General features: G+C 46.8%; 1 protein-coding gene across 4 annotated transcripts in view; it reads right to left on the reverse strand.

The window, feature by feature from the left end:
- The window catches only part of LOC143301523 (rhotekin-2-like), an 82,030-nt gene that overhangs the window by 28,437 nt on the left and 38,593 nt on the right, over nucleotides 1–15,000 (reverse strand). For 2 of the 4 annotated variants that reach the window (XM_076615900.1, XM_076615883.1), the window contains exons 1-2: nucleotides 14,400–15,000; nucleotides 11,119–12,193 (exon numbers count right to left, since the gene is read on the reverse strand). The exon at nucleotides 14,400–15,000 is cut by the window's right edge. The exons of 1 other annotated variant lie outside the window; for it this stretch is intronic. In XM_076615900.1, the coding sequence (XP_076472015.1) occupies nucleotides 11,119–11,490 (372 nt within the window). In that variant the 5' untranslated portion in view covers nucleotides 11,491–12,193; nucleotides 14,400–15,000. The remainder of the gene's footprint in view (nucleotides 1–11,118; nucleotides 12,194–14,399) is intronic. One more of the 4 variants, XM_076615891.1, reaches the window with a different exon arrangement.

Consider the following 15,000-nt stretch of genomic DNA (forward strand, 5'->3'; position numbering starts at 1 on the left):
AGAGACAGGTCCAGGTGGGAGAAGAGAGCGGAGGGCAGGCATCCGAAGGAGGAGGGCGGCCGTCCATTATTATATAAACAAAAGCCGGCCCAGTGAACTCTTCCGAGTTCAAGCAATGAATGAATCTGGAGGAGGATGCGGTGGAGGTGGAGGAGGAGGAGGAGGCGGTGGTGGAGGAGGAGGAAAAGGCTGAACAAGAGCAGCAGTGCTCAGTCATGTTGAAGAGTACGGACAGACAGACAGACAGGCAGACACAAGACAACAGACAGAGAAAGCGCTGTTGTTGTTGCATGAAGTACAAACCACCACCCGCTACGCACGTGGTGTACACACACACACACACACACACACACACACACACACAGCCACTTGCCATGTGTGTTGAACAGGTTCCAAGTAGTCAATCACCATAAAACATTCTCCCTCCCACCCTCCCTCCGCTTCCTACTCAGACAAGCAAGAGGCTGCTGCCCTCGGTTCCCTCCCTGTCTGTTTGTCTGTTGGCCTGTGCCTTCATACTGCTACCTCTCACATCAGACCAATGAAAATAATACTAATTATAAAAGTAATACACGTTTTCTCAACCACCCTACCAAGAAGCAAGCGAAACCACACACACACGCGCGCGCGCGCGTATACGCGTGCACTCGCGCACACATAAATTCGCACATACTCCTGAATGTGCGCGCGAGCATACACTCTCACAAAAAAACACACATAGTCAGAAGCGCCCGCATACGCATGACCACACGCAAACACATGCAACTACAGATACAAATGCACGCACACATCAATAGATACAGACGCCCTTTCATATATTATGCCTTGTTTTCACTTATAAGTACACACACACACACACACACACACACACTATCCCAGCATCAAACATCTTATCCACACACACACGCGCGCGCGCGCGCATTAATCCAAGTATACAAAGCAAACCTAAATGTACAAGAAGACAAACAGACAGACAGGAGTATAAAGAAAAGGAAGAGGAAGAAAAAGAAGAAAAGGTAGTGGAGGCGAAACAGAAGCAGCAGAAAGAGCAAAGCCAAATGCAAGGAGTGCAAGTTTCTGCTGCATTCAGTGAATCTGCATGCAGGGTTTTGTCCCCCACCAAGAGCTAGTTCTGGTGAGCTCCGTGTGTGTGTGTGTGTGTGTGTGTGTGTGTGTCTGTGTGTGTGTGTGTTTTCGTGTGCACGCGCGTGTGCCTGAGTGCGGCGATTTTGAAACAGCTCTTTATCTGCTTTTGTCCAGTGAACTTCGTTTGCACGCGTAACTAAGTTTTGCAACCAGGTTCTGGTCCTCCCGCTCGGGAACAAATACATGTGTGTATGAATGTCAATCTCACATTAATGCTTAAAAAAAAATCAATGAGTGGCCCATAGCTTAAGAAGTTGCAGAGGAAAACAGACCACACTGGGACAAACAACAATACCGACACTACACACAGAAACCCAGATAAAACGTAATATGCTGCGCGTTCAGGGCCCCTCAGACATACGGACAGGCAGGCAGACAGACAGAAGAGGGGGATGACTAACAGATCACACACACACACACACACACACACACACACACACACACACTGTGTACACATTGCCAGCGTGGCGGCAGCATCCTATGCCGCCTCCTGCTTCTCACCCCATCCCCACAGCCCCCCTTTACCTGCCCCTCTCCCTTCTCCCCGACTTTGTCACACACAGAAATAACAAGACGGGGCAGACTGATGATTACGAACCCGTTGCAAGCACACACTCGCGTGTACACGCAAGCGTACGGCGCACGCGTGCACACACACACACGCACGCACGCACACCGATGGGTCGACCATGCATTTGTGCACGTACATACTGACGGACTTTAAATGCGCACACACGTCCTCGAACATTTATTTTTCATTTCAATTTATTTTATATGTACTAAGAGATAGAGTCGACGTGGGACGGGAGAGAGAGAGAGAGAGAGAGAGAGAGAGAGAGCATTGTTGTTTGTGCGTGAGTGTAAATGTACGTGCGTGAAGCGGACGGGTGGGCGTTCTTCGCTTTTCAGTGTTTATGGGTGTGCAAGTGAATGTCTGCATATATTTTATATACATCTGCTTCCCCACAAATAATCTATACCTTTCTTTCTTTCCTTCTTTCTCTCTGTCTGTCCGTCTTTCTTTCTTTCTTTCTTTCTGTCTCTCTTACGGGTGTCCTCTCTGTTTTTTTAATTATACATCGCCAGTCCCTGGCTGGCTGTATGCCAAGCGAAGGTAACAATCAACAAAGTCCCCCGTGGATTCGAACTGTGTGAAAAAAAAAAAAAAATCTTTCATTCCCGTGTTGCCAACATCGCCACGCAAGTATTGCTTGTCATTCTCGCAAAAGCTCTATCTTTCTCGCGACATCTCGAACGTATGAAACGAAGCACCTATTTAATCCATATTACCTTATCTGAGTGTAGACAGTCCGCCACGAGCTGAAACTGCTCTGCTCATGACTGTCATTGATCCATGTCCGCAGGTGGATTTGGTGACGGAAAAATGTCTCCTTCAGACCGGTCAGCACTTTTTTGACACTACAGACCACTTCATTCAAGATTCTTCTTCTTCGTTCGTGAGCTGCAACTCCCACGTTCACTCGTATACATGTACACGAGTGGGCTTTTACGTGTAAGACCTTTTTTTACCCTGCCATGCAGGCAACCATTCTCCGTTTTCGGGGGTGTGCATGCTGGGTATGTTATTGTTTCCATAACCCGCCGAACGCTGACATGAATTACAGGATCTATAACTTGCGTATTTGATCTTCTGCTTGCGTATACACACGAAAGGGAATAAAGCACTAAGTCTGCACATATGTTGACCTGGAAGGTCGGGAAAATCTCCGCTCTTTGCCCACCGGGCGCCGTTACCGAGATTCGAACCCGCGTCCCTCAGATAGAAAGTCCAACGCTTTAACTACTCGGTTATTGCGCTCGTCGGAGACCACTTCATTCCCTTGTGCAGACTTCAGTACTCTTCTTTTTTTCTTTTTTCTTTTTTTTTTTCTTCTTTGTTTTCATTCGTGGCTTTTCATGGCTTATTTCGTATTCAAATGATATAAATGGGCCATATAATACGTGCGTGAGCATTTCTAATAGTATTTCCACTTCACCTTCCAGTGTCCTTCAGGTTTTGGTACTTTGACCCATTCTCTCTCTCTCTCTCTCTCTCAACAACAACTAAAGAAACCAACAACAACAAAAAACTCTAGTCTGTATGTTTGTTAGACAACCTGATGTTGAATTTAACTCTCACCTTTCGGATCTTCCAAAGTAATTATGTTTCAGACAGGGCTGAACATATCAGGAACACTGCAGTTAGTTTGCTTGCTTCCTTGCTCCAGGCATAGTTACGTTATCATCCGGTCTTATATTGTGTCAAGTAGCTAACAGAACTGTCATCCACTTCGTTGTTCTCCGCCTATGGTGAGACGAAATCTGTGTGAACTTCTTAAAATAAATGAATAAACGTTCTCTCTATCAAACGATATACAACGATTTTGTTTCGTTCTTCAAGTCATATCATAATTATCACAATCATGATCATCGCAGTTACCTGCTGCCGCTGTCATTTGTTTGTCAACATCATACTACACACACACACACACACACACACACACACACACACACACACACGGGCCATTTTACTTTCAAAACTCTCACCCTTTACGTACCTGACCCTTTGCCCACTGAACCTGACCTCCTTGCCATTAACACTTGCAGTGGTGTCACACCTGCACTGAATTACAAACACTATTATTTCCAAGCCTGGCTTTCGTCGTCATGGTGGTAGTGGTCGGGCTCTACACTTTGTGCCCCCCCACACCCACCATCCCCCTCCAACCCCACCCTTATACCCCACACACCCAATCAGAGACCGCATGGGATTCTGCTGCTGGTTCACGCTAGGTTCAACCACAGAACGTGAAAACTCCCCTCCCCCCCCCCCCTTCTTTCTTCCCCCCGCCCCCCCCCCCCCCCCCCCACCCCTCCCAACCAACAAAGCGTGTTTTTTTTTCGCCCACTGTATGGGGGTTGTTGATAGGGTGAGTGGAGGAGGAAGGTGGGCGGGGGAATGGAAGGTCCTAGGTTCAACTTCAGGTCTCTCGTTTCCTGTGCGCATTAGAAAAGAGAAGTCTGTAGTATATACCCTGTCGAGTAGTAGTGTTTTATACATAATGCCTGACCTAAAAACCTCTGCAGATTTTGCATCTACGTGCATTGTTGGGCGACCTCTTTTCTGTTTCGGAGGGGAGGAATGGGGGGGCGGGGGAAGGGGGAGCGGAGCGAGGAGAAAGGGGGCTTGGGGGGGGTGGGGGGGGGACAGAGAGGCACACGGCAGTTCTGCTATGATTGTGCTCAGTAATATAATCATATCATGTATGCTAATGGATGAACAATCGATTTTCCATAAGGATGCATATGATTCGGTCACATGCACACGCACAAATACACACCTTCACGAACAATTAATCAAGCAAACGCACAGGGAGAAACACACACAGACAAAACACCACAGCACACCCAATCTCACAAACTCCAAAACAGTGCCAGCAATAACCATTCATGATGAGTTCCTTCTGTGTCAGTCCGTTCCCGTCGTAAACGTTTACCTCTGACATTCAGCTCCATAACAATTTCAGCATGACATGAATTTCATTTGGTCCCATGGTCGCGCTTTATCTTTATTTCCTTTTCTTTTTTGTCTCCACTTTATAGCCATGATTTTTTCATATCGGTGATAATTATATATATCTACACATCACAGGGGGAATCCCCAACTATTATCAGATACCATATTTTCTGCGTTTGTAGTGTAAAAACTACTGTGTTCTGAAGTGTTGTGGTTCGATTCCATGAGAGAGAGGAGTTATGCAGGGGGGATATAGGATCGACTAATGATGCACTCACTCACTCTCTCCTCACATCAATAGCAGGGCCACATGGAGTGGTTTTTATAGAGTGTTTACTTTACAATACAGCACACACACTAAGCAGTTCACCCTACTTAACAAAAGCAACACACACTAAGGCAGCACACACTGTTTACTTCAAGTACTTCCTACAAGCAGCACCTACAAGCACCATCTACAAGCAGCACACCTGGAACACAAACACACAACCAAAACCCAGGTCAGATAAAATCTCAAATATCTGGACATAACTGACATAAAAGGCTTATACCCTCTCAGAACCTTTCATCACATGTCCACCAGTATGCACTCCTCTCACACACAGATCTATGTGTGGTAAAAACAAGCTTCATTAAGCTTACCTGCCACCAACAGTGACATACCATACTGTGCACAAAACATATCACTGACCAATACAACCCTGTGTTCAACACATGTTACCCATCATTCAATTAAACTGTGTGTTACCTCAAAGACTGGACTTTGGACGGAGCGGGAAGGGAGATAAGAAGGTGTGGGGGGGGTGGGGAGAGGGGTAAGGGGGGTGGTGGTGGTGGCGAGGGGCGAAGGGATGGGGAGGGAAGGGCCAGGGACAGAGTGTGGGTGGGTGGTGGGGGGGTGACACTGCTGGCACACTATAACAGTAGCACAAGGGAATTTTGCACTCTAAATTGACTGGCGGTGAAAGGGTCAATGGGAACTTGGTTTTAAATCCCACCCACCCTCCCCTCACCACACAGAAACACCATAGTTTGTTTACAAGTGCTTCCTGCATTGTGCCTCGGGGTTGCGGCACCACGTCTGGTCGGGCGGGAGGGAGGCCTCAAGCAGGACCTGATCAAAAGCATAACTCTTAGAGTTCGCAAGGACAGGGGCGAAGCAAGGAGCCCGGGGCACCAAAGAAATTGGAATTCATGTATTCTTCTATTTGATCACCCTGTGTGTGTGTGTGTGTGTGTGTGTGTGTGTGTGTGTGTGTACACTCGTGTGCGAGTGTGTGTAAGACAAGAGACAGACAAGTACAGGAGTTGGGAATTTTTTGGCCTACTTATCTGACCTTCAACCCCAATATGGCCCCGTAAATCTGCAAAGCAGTTTGTGATGTGATGTATGATGTGCACCATACTTTCTTCGCAGTTTTGTTTACCCAAGAGAACAAGGATCCCTTCCCTTACACGCACGTGTTCGTATGTATACACAAACACTAATACGTACGCACGGATGCGCGCGTGCGCTCACACACACACACACGCACGTACGCTAGGACGCGCGCGCGCACACACACACACACACACATACACACACATACAAACACACACACACACGCGCGCGCGCACGCACGCACGCACGCACACATCAACGAGTAAGCCTGCATTTCACATACAAACACCCCTGTTTTATCCCATCCCCCACTCCCCTTGTTCAAGGTGAAAAACAAACCGGCCATTGTGTTCTATCGCAAAGCCCAGACCCGTACAAAGCATCATTTCTTCTTCTCCCCCAGCTCGATCTTTTGGTTGGAGAGCAAACTGGAGGCAAAGCGAACATCTCTTCATGATCAGCTCTATCTAATGGCCTTCTTTATCCATCCCCGCCTTGTGATTTCTTCACCACCACCCCCGTCCCTCTCATCCCACCACTCGCTCCGGTCATAGCTCTAACCAATTCATCCACCCTTCTACTTTCAAAACTCTCTCTCTCTCTCTCTCTCTCTCTCTCTCTCTCTCTTCTCTCTTACAACCACCACTACCCATACTTCTCCCTGCCTCGTAATAACTAGTGGCAGATGTTAAACAAAAATAACTTAAAAAAAAAAAGACAGGCGAGCGCCCCAGGTAAACAGAACGACGGACCGAGGCAGGCTATTACGTTTACTTCGCATTATTTAAACATGTCTGTCCTTGGGATCCATAGTGGGATGGCTATAGATCCATCCCCATCAGTCGTCTGAGACAGGGGGGGAAAAAGGGGGGGGGGGAGGATGGACTGACTTTAACCATTTGGCAAGGACAAAAACAAGATACTCCTGCTATGGGGATTGGGAGGGTGGTGGGGGGGAGGGGGGAGGGGGGAGTGGGAGTGAAAGGGAGAGAGGGTGGAGAATGGGTGGTGGTGCTGGTCGACAGAATCGAAAACAAACACAAGAGTGGGAGAGGAGAAAATGCGGGGCGGAAGGGGAGTGGAGGGAATGGTATTAGAAAACGGAGAGTGAGAGAGAGACCGAGAGAGAGAGAGAGAGAGAGACCGAGAGCGACCGAGACAGAGGGAGAAGTCGACAGTCAAAGACAAATTTATACAAAGGAGAGAGAGAGAGAGAGAGAGAGAGAGAGCATGCCTTACTGTAAATACAGTTGTATTATGTGAAATTTCCTCTTGCCGTCCCCATCCCCCATTTACCCAATCTCTCGGGCAACTTCAGTGGGGGGGTTTTGTGTGTGTTTTTTCGCGTGTCTCCATGTATGTCTGTGTGTTTACCCATGCCTGTGCACCTGTTTCATAGCCCACCTTTTATTTATTTATTCATCTGCCAGTGTGCGCATGTGCTCACATCCATGCATATGTGTGCGCACACGTGTACAGATTTCCTGAAGCACACCTTCGCTCGTTACAGCCAACAGAAACACAAACAATATACTGCTAGCAGCAGCTCAACCCGACACGGTTTTTTCCCAAGCCAACAAGCTCAAAACCAAAATAAATTCAGCTGTGCCCGTCAGTATCAGTCAACCTTTCTTACGATGTAATCGAATAAAATGATTCTAATAATATAGCGTGATTATGCATTGCATCTTATCGGTGTTCTCGTTCATCTGTACCGCATTGTGCTCTCGTTCGTTTGTGGTGCGACACAATGTTGAGTTTGCCCTGGACTGAGTTGTGCTGCGCTGGGTTACGCTGCTGGTCAGGAACCTGCTTATCAGATGTGGTGTAGCGTATATGGAATTATCCGCACGCAGTGACGCCTCCTTGAGTAACTGAACTGAACTGGGTTTGGGCTTGGTTGGTTGGGTTGGGTTGGGTCGCGTTAGGTTGTGTTGCGTGGGGTTGCTATGGGTTGTATTGTATTGTGTTGTGTTGTCTTGTGTTGTGCTGTGTTCCATGGGGTTGTGTTGCACGGAACCACTGTGCACTGATCTGAACTGTGTTTGCGCTATGCTGCGTTGCATTACGCTGTATTCCATAGTAAGGTATTGAATTGTATCGTACTGTATCTTACTGCATTTCAGTGTATTAACACCATGTAAACTTCTCCTCCATTTGACTTCGGGCCGCTGTCTCAAAGGACGCGTCTCGAAAGCAGCATCCCCATTTTGTGCTTGAACACCTCCCGCGACCCTTTTCTTTCCTCTGCTTTTGAGTATTATTTTACGTATACATTGACAGTATTATTTTCTTTAACAAAACTGTAAGACTTATTCACAACAACAATAAAAAGTAATAAAGGAAAACAAAATATAGAACAAAAACAAGTAAAAAACACAACACCACCAAAACTAAAACATAAAGACAAACGGACGTGGCGGGGGAACAGTTTCTCTCCGCGCGCTTCTAATCACACGTCGGCGCACGCAAGGCCTCGCTTTCGTCAATCTCAGCCGAAAGACAAGTACTCAGACCACCAGTCTAAAGTCTGACGCAGAAGACAGGAGCTATGTAATATATACAGAAGAGGATGGTACAACTTGGGCTCTTGCTGATATCCCACGCTGGTATATAAATAATCACAGTAACATCAGCACAACTTGGACTTGGCAGTGACCCAAATGGGGGCGGGGGCGGGGGGCTGGGCGGGGGACCATTGTCTGCACCTCCAAGCGTCATCTGTGAATGATATGACAAATGAAAAACTCGGATCACACTCACACTGATGTGTGTGGGGGCGGGAAGGGTTGCGTGCGTCTTTGTGTGTGTGTGTGTGTGTGTGTGTGTGTGTGTGTGTGTGTGTGGAGTGGGGATGGGCGAGGTTGTGCGGAAGAGTGGGAAGAGGGCTAGAGAGGGAGGTGCTGAATCAATCAATGACACCTCCCACTGTCGCCGTGAAGCTCCAATAAGACATGGTCAAGCCATCGCAGAGCTTACGAACGTATTTTTCTCGGTTGCTCGTCGATGGATCTTTCCCCCAAAAAATGTTTGTGGTAAAATATGTTTTACAAATTCATAAATCATGTATGTAACTGAATACCGATGTCTGTTTAGTTGCCTTTTCATAAGAGAGAGAGAGAGAGAGAGAGAGAGAGAGAGAGAGAGAGAGAGAGAGAGAGAGAGAGAGAGAGAGAGAGAGAGAGAGTGTCTGAGTCTGTGTGTTAACTACTACTACTACTATTTCTTCTTCTTTTTCTTTTTTCGTCTTCTTCTCCTCATTCTTTTTCGGTCTCTCTCTCTCTCTCTCTCTCTCTCTCACACACACACACACACACACACACACACACACACACACACACACACACAAACACAATCACGAGTAGATCATTTGGATCCCGTTCATTCTTTCTCCAGTAAAATTCAATGGAGGAGATGAGAGAAGAAACAAAAAGGGAAAAAAAACAACTAAAAAACCAACAACGGGTGACTAATCATCGTCACAACCCAACAGCCACACAACACACACCACCATCTGGCGACCAGTCCTGGAGTCCTGATCATCCGCTAATGAGGGTGAAAAGAGTAAAAGCAAAGTGGGGTTGGGGGTCGGACGTGGGGAGTGTGTGTGTGTGGGAGAGGGGGGGAGAGGACAGGGAAGAGAGGGGATGAGGTGACAATGAGAGAGACAGAGTGTTCGGGGGTGGGGATTGCGGAGGGAGGGGGCATGTGTTATGTGTAGGACGGGGAGGGGTATGGTTTGAAAGCAAGTAAGAAAGAGTCCCTTTATATTATTATACATACTTCACATAACCTACACCATAGTTACACCTATTTTCGCGTAACCCCCCCCACCCCCCCCCCCCCTCCTCCTCCTCCTCTCTCTCTCTCCTTGATTCCTCCGCCTACCCATATTTACTCTTCACATCCCCTCTACTTTTTTCCCTACTTGTGTGTGTGTGTGTGTGTGTGTACGTGCGTGCGCGCGCGCCCACGCATGTGCGTTCATTTCGCGAAGCTTCACGCACAATCAGCCTCAGCGCCCAAACGAACAGAGCTCGTAAACAACCAGGGCCGATCGACTCTCACACGCCTTGTTCCCTGTTTACGACTTCCAACCAGCGTCTTACCAGATGGTGTATGTTTTTCACACAGACACACTCACACACATACACACACACGCGCGCGCACACACACACACATACACACACACATACACACAGAGTGGCGTATGCAGGCATACATACACCACTTGTGACACTAATTAAACTTCCCCTTATTTGCATACCTCAAGTTAAGCGTCTTTCTACCTCCTCCCCTCCACTGTGTATATGTATGTATATGTGAGAGAGACACAGAGAGAGAGAGAGAGTGTGTGTGTGTGTGTGTGTGTGTGTGTTCGAGCTTGCGTGCACAAACACGTACAGTGTGTTGTATGCCTCATTTGATTAAAAAAAATATATATAAAAAATACGCGTTCAGCTAGATACACAATAATGGCAACAAAAGTCTAGACAATATGATAACCAAATACAAGCAAAGAAACCGCAAGAACAACAAAAACAACAAAATTTGTTCTATGATGATGAGGAGGAGGAGGAGGAGAAGAATGTGACCATGATAGCAGTAACGAAAAGAACAATAGACAAGAACAACAATACTAATACCAATAATTAGAACAAACAAGTTAAAACTAAACAGAATAAACATATCATACATCCTCCACCAAAGCCCCACCACCACTAACCGGTTATCTTCCCTCCCAAAGACACATGACAACCCCACAGCCAACACACCCACCACAAACAACCTTCCCTCCCAAAGACCCATGACAACCCCACAACCAACACACCCACCACCACAATCCCCCTCCCTCTTCCCTTCCAAAGACACACTACAGCCCCACAACCAACACACCAACCACTAACCCCCTTCCTTCCCAAAGACCCACGAAAACCCTACAACCACCACCCCCCCTCCCCCATACCCCCACCCTTCTCTTCCAAAGACCCACGACAGCCCAACAACCAAAACACATCCTCCACCACCAACAACCCCCAAACCTCTCACCCCGCTCCCCTCCCCGAAGACCCACCTTGAGACTGGCAGCCAGCTGCCGGTAGTAGAAGAGACTCATGTCCTGCAAGATGAGCGGCTCGGGGGAGGAGGACGGGGGAGGAGGGGAGGAAGGGGAAGAGGAGGAGGAGGTGGCGCCCTGGTGAGCCGTGTCGGCCGCCCGCTCACTGCCAAATGACGAAGACGACGACGACGACAACGACATCTTCCTGCTGCTGCCCCCTTTGCCCAACAGCCCCCGGCCCACCGAGAACCCTAGAGAGCTACTGCTGCTGCTGCTGCTGCCGCTGCTGCTGAGACTGCTGCTGCTGCCTCGGCTGCTACACTCCGATCTGGCCCGGCTCCGGCCAGTGGGGTCTAAGAGGGCGCCCACGGGCAAACATTTATCCATCACTTGCTTGGTTCCTGGTCTCTACCAGTAAGTGTTTTGGGTGTGTGTGGGGGGGTGCGGGGGGGGGGGGTGCGGGGGTGTTAATAACTGTTCCGCACAAAGTCAACAAGCAGCAGCCACTAAGCCCTTGCCTTTCAGCACAAGTAAGGCCTTTTAAAAAGCAACAAGCACAGAAGCGCTGGACAGTTACGAAAACAGACCTTCACAAAGTTATAGGTCACAGACCGTCAGTAATAATCACAGTTCTCCACAAGAAACAATCGTTGAACGTTTGTGGTCGTCGATTTAACTGCTTTCGGTTGGGTTTTCATTACTGTTTTTTTGTTTGTTTGTTTCATGAACTGCCTCTTTTATTTTCTCTCCTCTTGTTCTCAGATAGCTGTTGTTCCCCCCATCCAGCAACGAGAATAGGAAGAGTTTGAGAAGGTTGCGGGGTGAAAACAGGCAGTGAAGAAAAGAAAGTTAAAAGTCGCACAACAGGTGACGCTTTCTGTTCTCTTTAGCTCTGCCTTCCTTTCCAATCTCAAGCACCCTACCCGCTGACTCGGAAGCTATTTCACGACTGCAAGTAAACGTCCTTTGGGAAGCGTGATGGAATCCGGAGCCAGCACGTTCCGAGGTCGGCATACTTCCACATATTTTTTCTCTTTCCTTTTTTTTCCCCCTTTCTATTGTGACGAGCACGGCTTTCTAGCTGACGATTCTGAAAATAAGTAAATAAAACAAATAAATAAACAGCGGCACACAGTCCTAACCCACACAATGTTCACGAGTATTCTCCATGTCCAAGGGTCTCTTCCTTCCTCCGTCAACATAGTGACCGTACATATTCATTCAATAATAATGAGGATGGGGATTAATGAAGGTCGGCGACCGTCCCTAATGAAATGAAGCCCTATGGCTGCTCTCTCTCTCTCTCTCTCTCCATTGTTTCAGAGTGGCGTTGTCTCAGGCCAGATTTATTGTGCTTCCTTTAAATAATAATGTTAATGGGTACGCTGAAAATGATGTTTTAAAGCACTGTCCTTTTTGCCAAGGTGAACTAGAAGATGAATACCATTTGTTTGTTTGTTCTGTATATATTGATTTACGGACAAAATTTCTTCAAGACCGTTTAAACATGTCTCTTAGTTCACTTTTCCGATCAAACAACAAGCAGAGAAATTGCCATGAATCAAAATTTATTTTCCATGCGATCAAAAGGAGAAATCATATACTCAGACCTAACTGAGTCCGTGAACATCATGATATTGTGTCATCTATTCAAGTGTTATAATACCCCTTTCCATGCCCACTCCCAGTCCCCTGGTTTTGAATTGTGGTCCATGGCCAAAATTCATTAAAACATTTTTGTTCTACCTATCTATCTGTCTATCTATCTATCTATCTCCGTCCTATCTAGAGTGACACAGAGAAAAAGAAAGTTAAGAGAACAGAACGCAAGTCCCGATACAGCAGCAGAACAATGCTGAAACTGCAGTAGTTTTGCGCATTGCTGATGTGCACTGAAAACTGCAAGACTGAGTACCTGAATCAACTGCACTGAACCGGGATGGGGTGACAGTGAAAGAAAGTTCAGTACTGATGGCACAGAGATGGAGGGCAGAAAGGGTTTTTGTTTGTTTGTTTGTTTGTTTTGCGTTTTTTATTTGTTTTTGTTTTGTGCTTTTTTTGTTTTTGTTTTATTTGTTTTGGGGTTTTTGTTGTTGTTTTTTTTTGGGGGGTTGTTTTGTTGTTGTTTTTTGGGGGGGGGTGGGGAGGGGGTGGGGGGGAGGAAGAGCAGGAGAGTACACTCTTCCTTTTCAAATCTTAACTACCAACCTAACCTTCACCTATTTTCCTTGAATAAACCTCACAGAAGCGGTCGAGGTGATCAGCAAATCACGCTAGTTTTGTACTTTTGTCCAGCCTGATGAAAACTCCACCAGAGTCGAAACGCGAGTCAGTGTTGTATCTTCTCCATTCATACTGATAGATCTGCGTATCTTAAAAGCCTCTGGACAAAATAAATGCGGATGCATTTGTAACAATACTAAACAAGGACCATGCATATTCAGCGTCATGACAACGGCCGCATTTCGCGAGCAATCTGTATACAAAGAAATATATAAAACTCAACTACTGCACTCGATAATCATCATATGACATTTATTACTCTCAAAATCACCGGCACTATCACAGTACTTAATTGTCATGATATTATGACTCTCGACTCTGCACTATCAGTACTCGAATGGCAAATAAATTTCAAATAATTATCGACGATCGTATGCAACATCTGTACTCGACTGTAACTTAACTCTCAACTATCATCTGCTCTATCATAGTACTCGAATGCAATGTAGCTGTCAATAAACATCTGCACAATCAGAACTCGACAGTAAAATACTGATTTATAACTCTCAAATTTCTTCTGCACTCTCAGAGCCCGATTGTCATATATCTCAACTATCATTTGCACGACCTCAGTTCTCGATTGACAATCACTGTTTGTTTGTTTGAGGCTTTTTGTTTGGCTAGTTGGTTTTTCATCTATCAACTGAATTGTCACATTATTCGATTGACAAGTGACTCTCTCAGTAGTCTCTATCATAACTTCTATCATGTTACTCGAATGACAAATATAACTCTCGACCGTTCGCGTCAGCCGCTTCAGAACTGAATCGTTAATGAGGTTTACTGCACACACCCCAGACCGTACGGTTTTGCACAACAGCGGACACTAGTGCTGTGTGTCACAGCTTGTTAATTAAGAACAGATCAAATCTCATGGATAGCAGACACAGACAGACTGAGGGAGAGAGAGAGAGAGAGAGAGGGGGGGGGCGGGGGGCCGACTGACTGACTGGTAGACAAAGAGGGGGAGAAGGGGTGGGGAGGAAAAAGATAACAAAATATGGGCAACATACCTCGTGGTCTACAACAACAAAAACGACACACACAACTTAAAAAGCACAACACCGACTGAAAAGCCCAACCCTTCAAAATGAGTCCTTTCGAAACAAAGAAGTACACCCACTCACAATCACATCCGCCTTCAGGGCACACAGCAGAAAACGTCACTTCGACGAAACTTTAATTTGCCAGCTTCTCAGTCCCCAAGCCTGGCCGGTTCACACATACACACTCGTGAACCACACAAAGGTTGCAGTTCTATAAAATCATGTATGAGCTCACAACAGTCTTAGCTGGCACAAACAACCGCCCGAAAAATACAATTCGTTCCGAAATCAACAAAGCCACAGCAACAGCGTACATCATCGCTCAACACTCCCCCACGTGTTCTTTAGAACTCGAAACCACCTCTCGCCAAATCACTCTTCATCATCAGTTCGGCAACTAAACGCGGGTGTAGCGTGGCCAGCAGGCCACAAGCAACACAAACCGAACCAGCCAACACACAGCCCGAGTCTCTCTCGTGTCAGGAACAGACTGAGCAGGAACATGGAACAGAGCAGACAGGGGGGAACAGAAACCTTCACTCTGCCACACACACCATGCCGACACAAC

This window comes from Babylonia areolata, chromosome 2 (assembly GCF_041734735.1).
Source record: "Babylonia areolata isolate BAREFJ2019XMU chromosome 2, ASM4173473v1, whole genome shotgun sequence".
In the NCBI taxonomy this organism is placed as follows: Eukaryota; Metazoa; Mollusca; class Gastropoda; order Neogastropoda; family Buccinidae; genus Babylonia; species Babylonia areolata.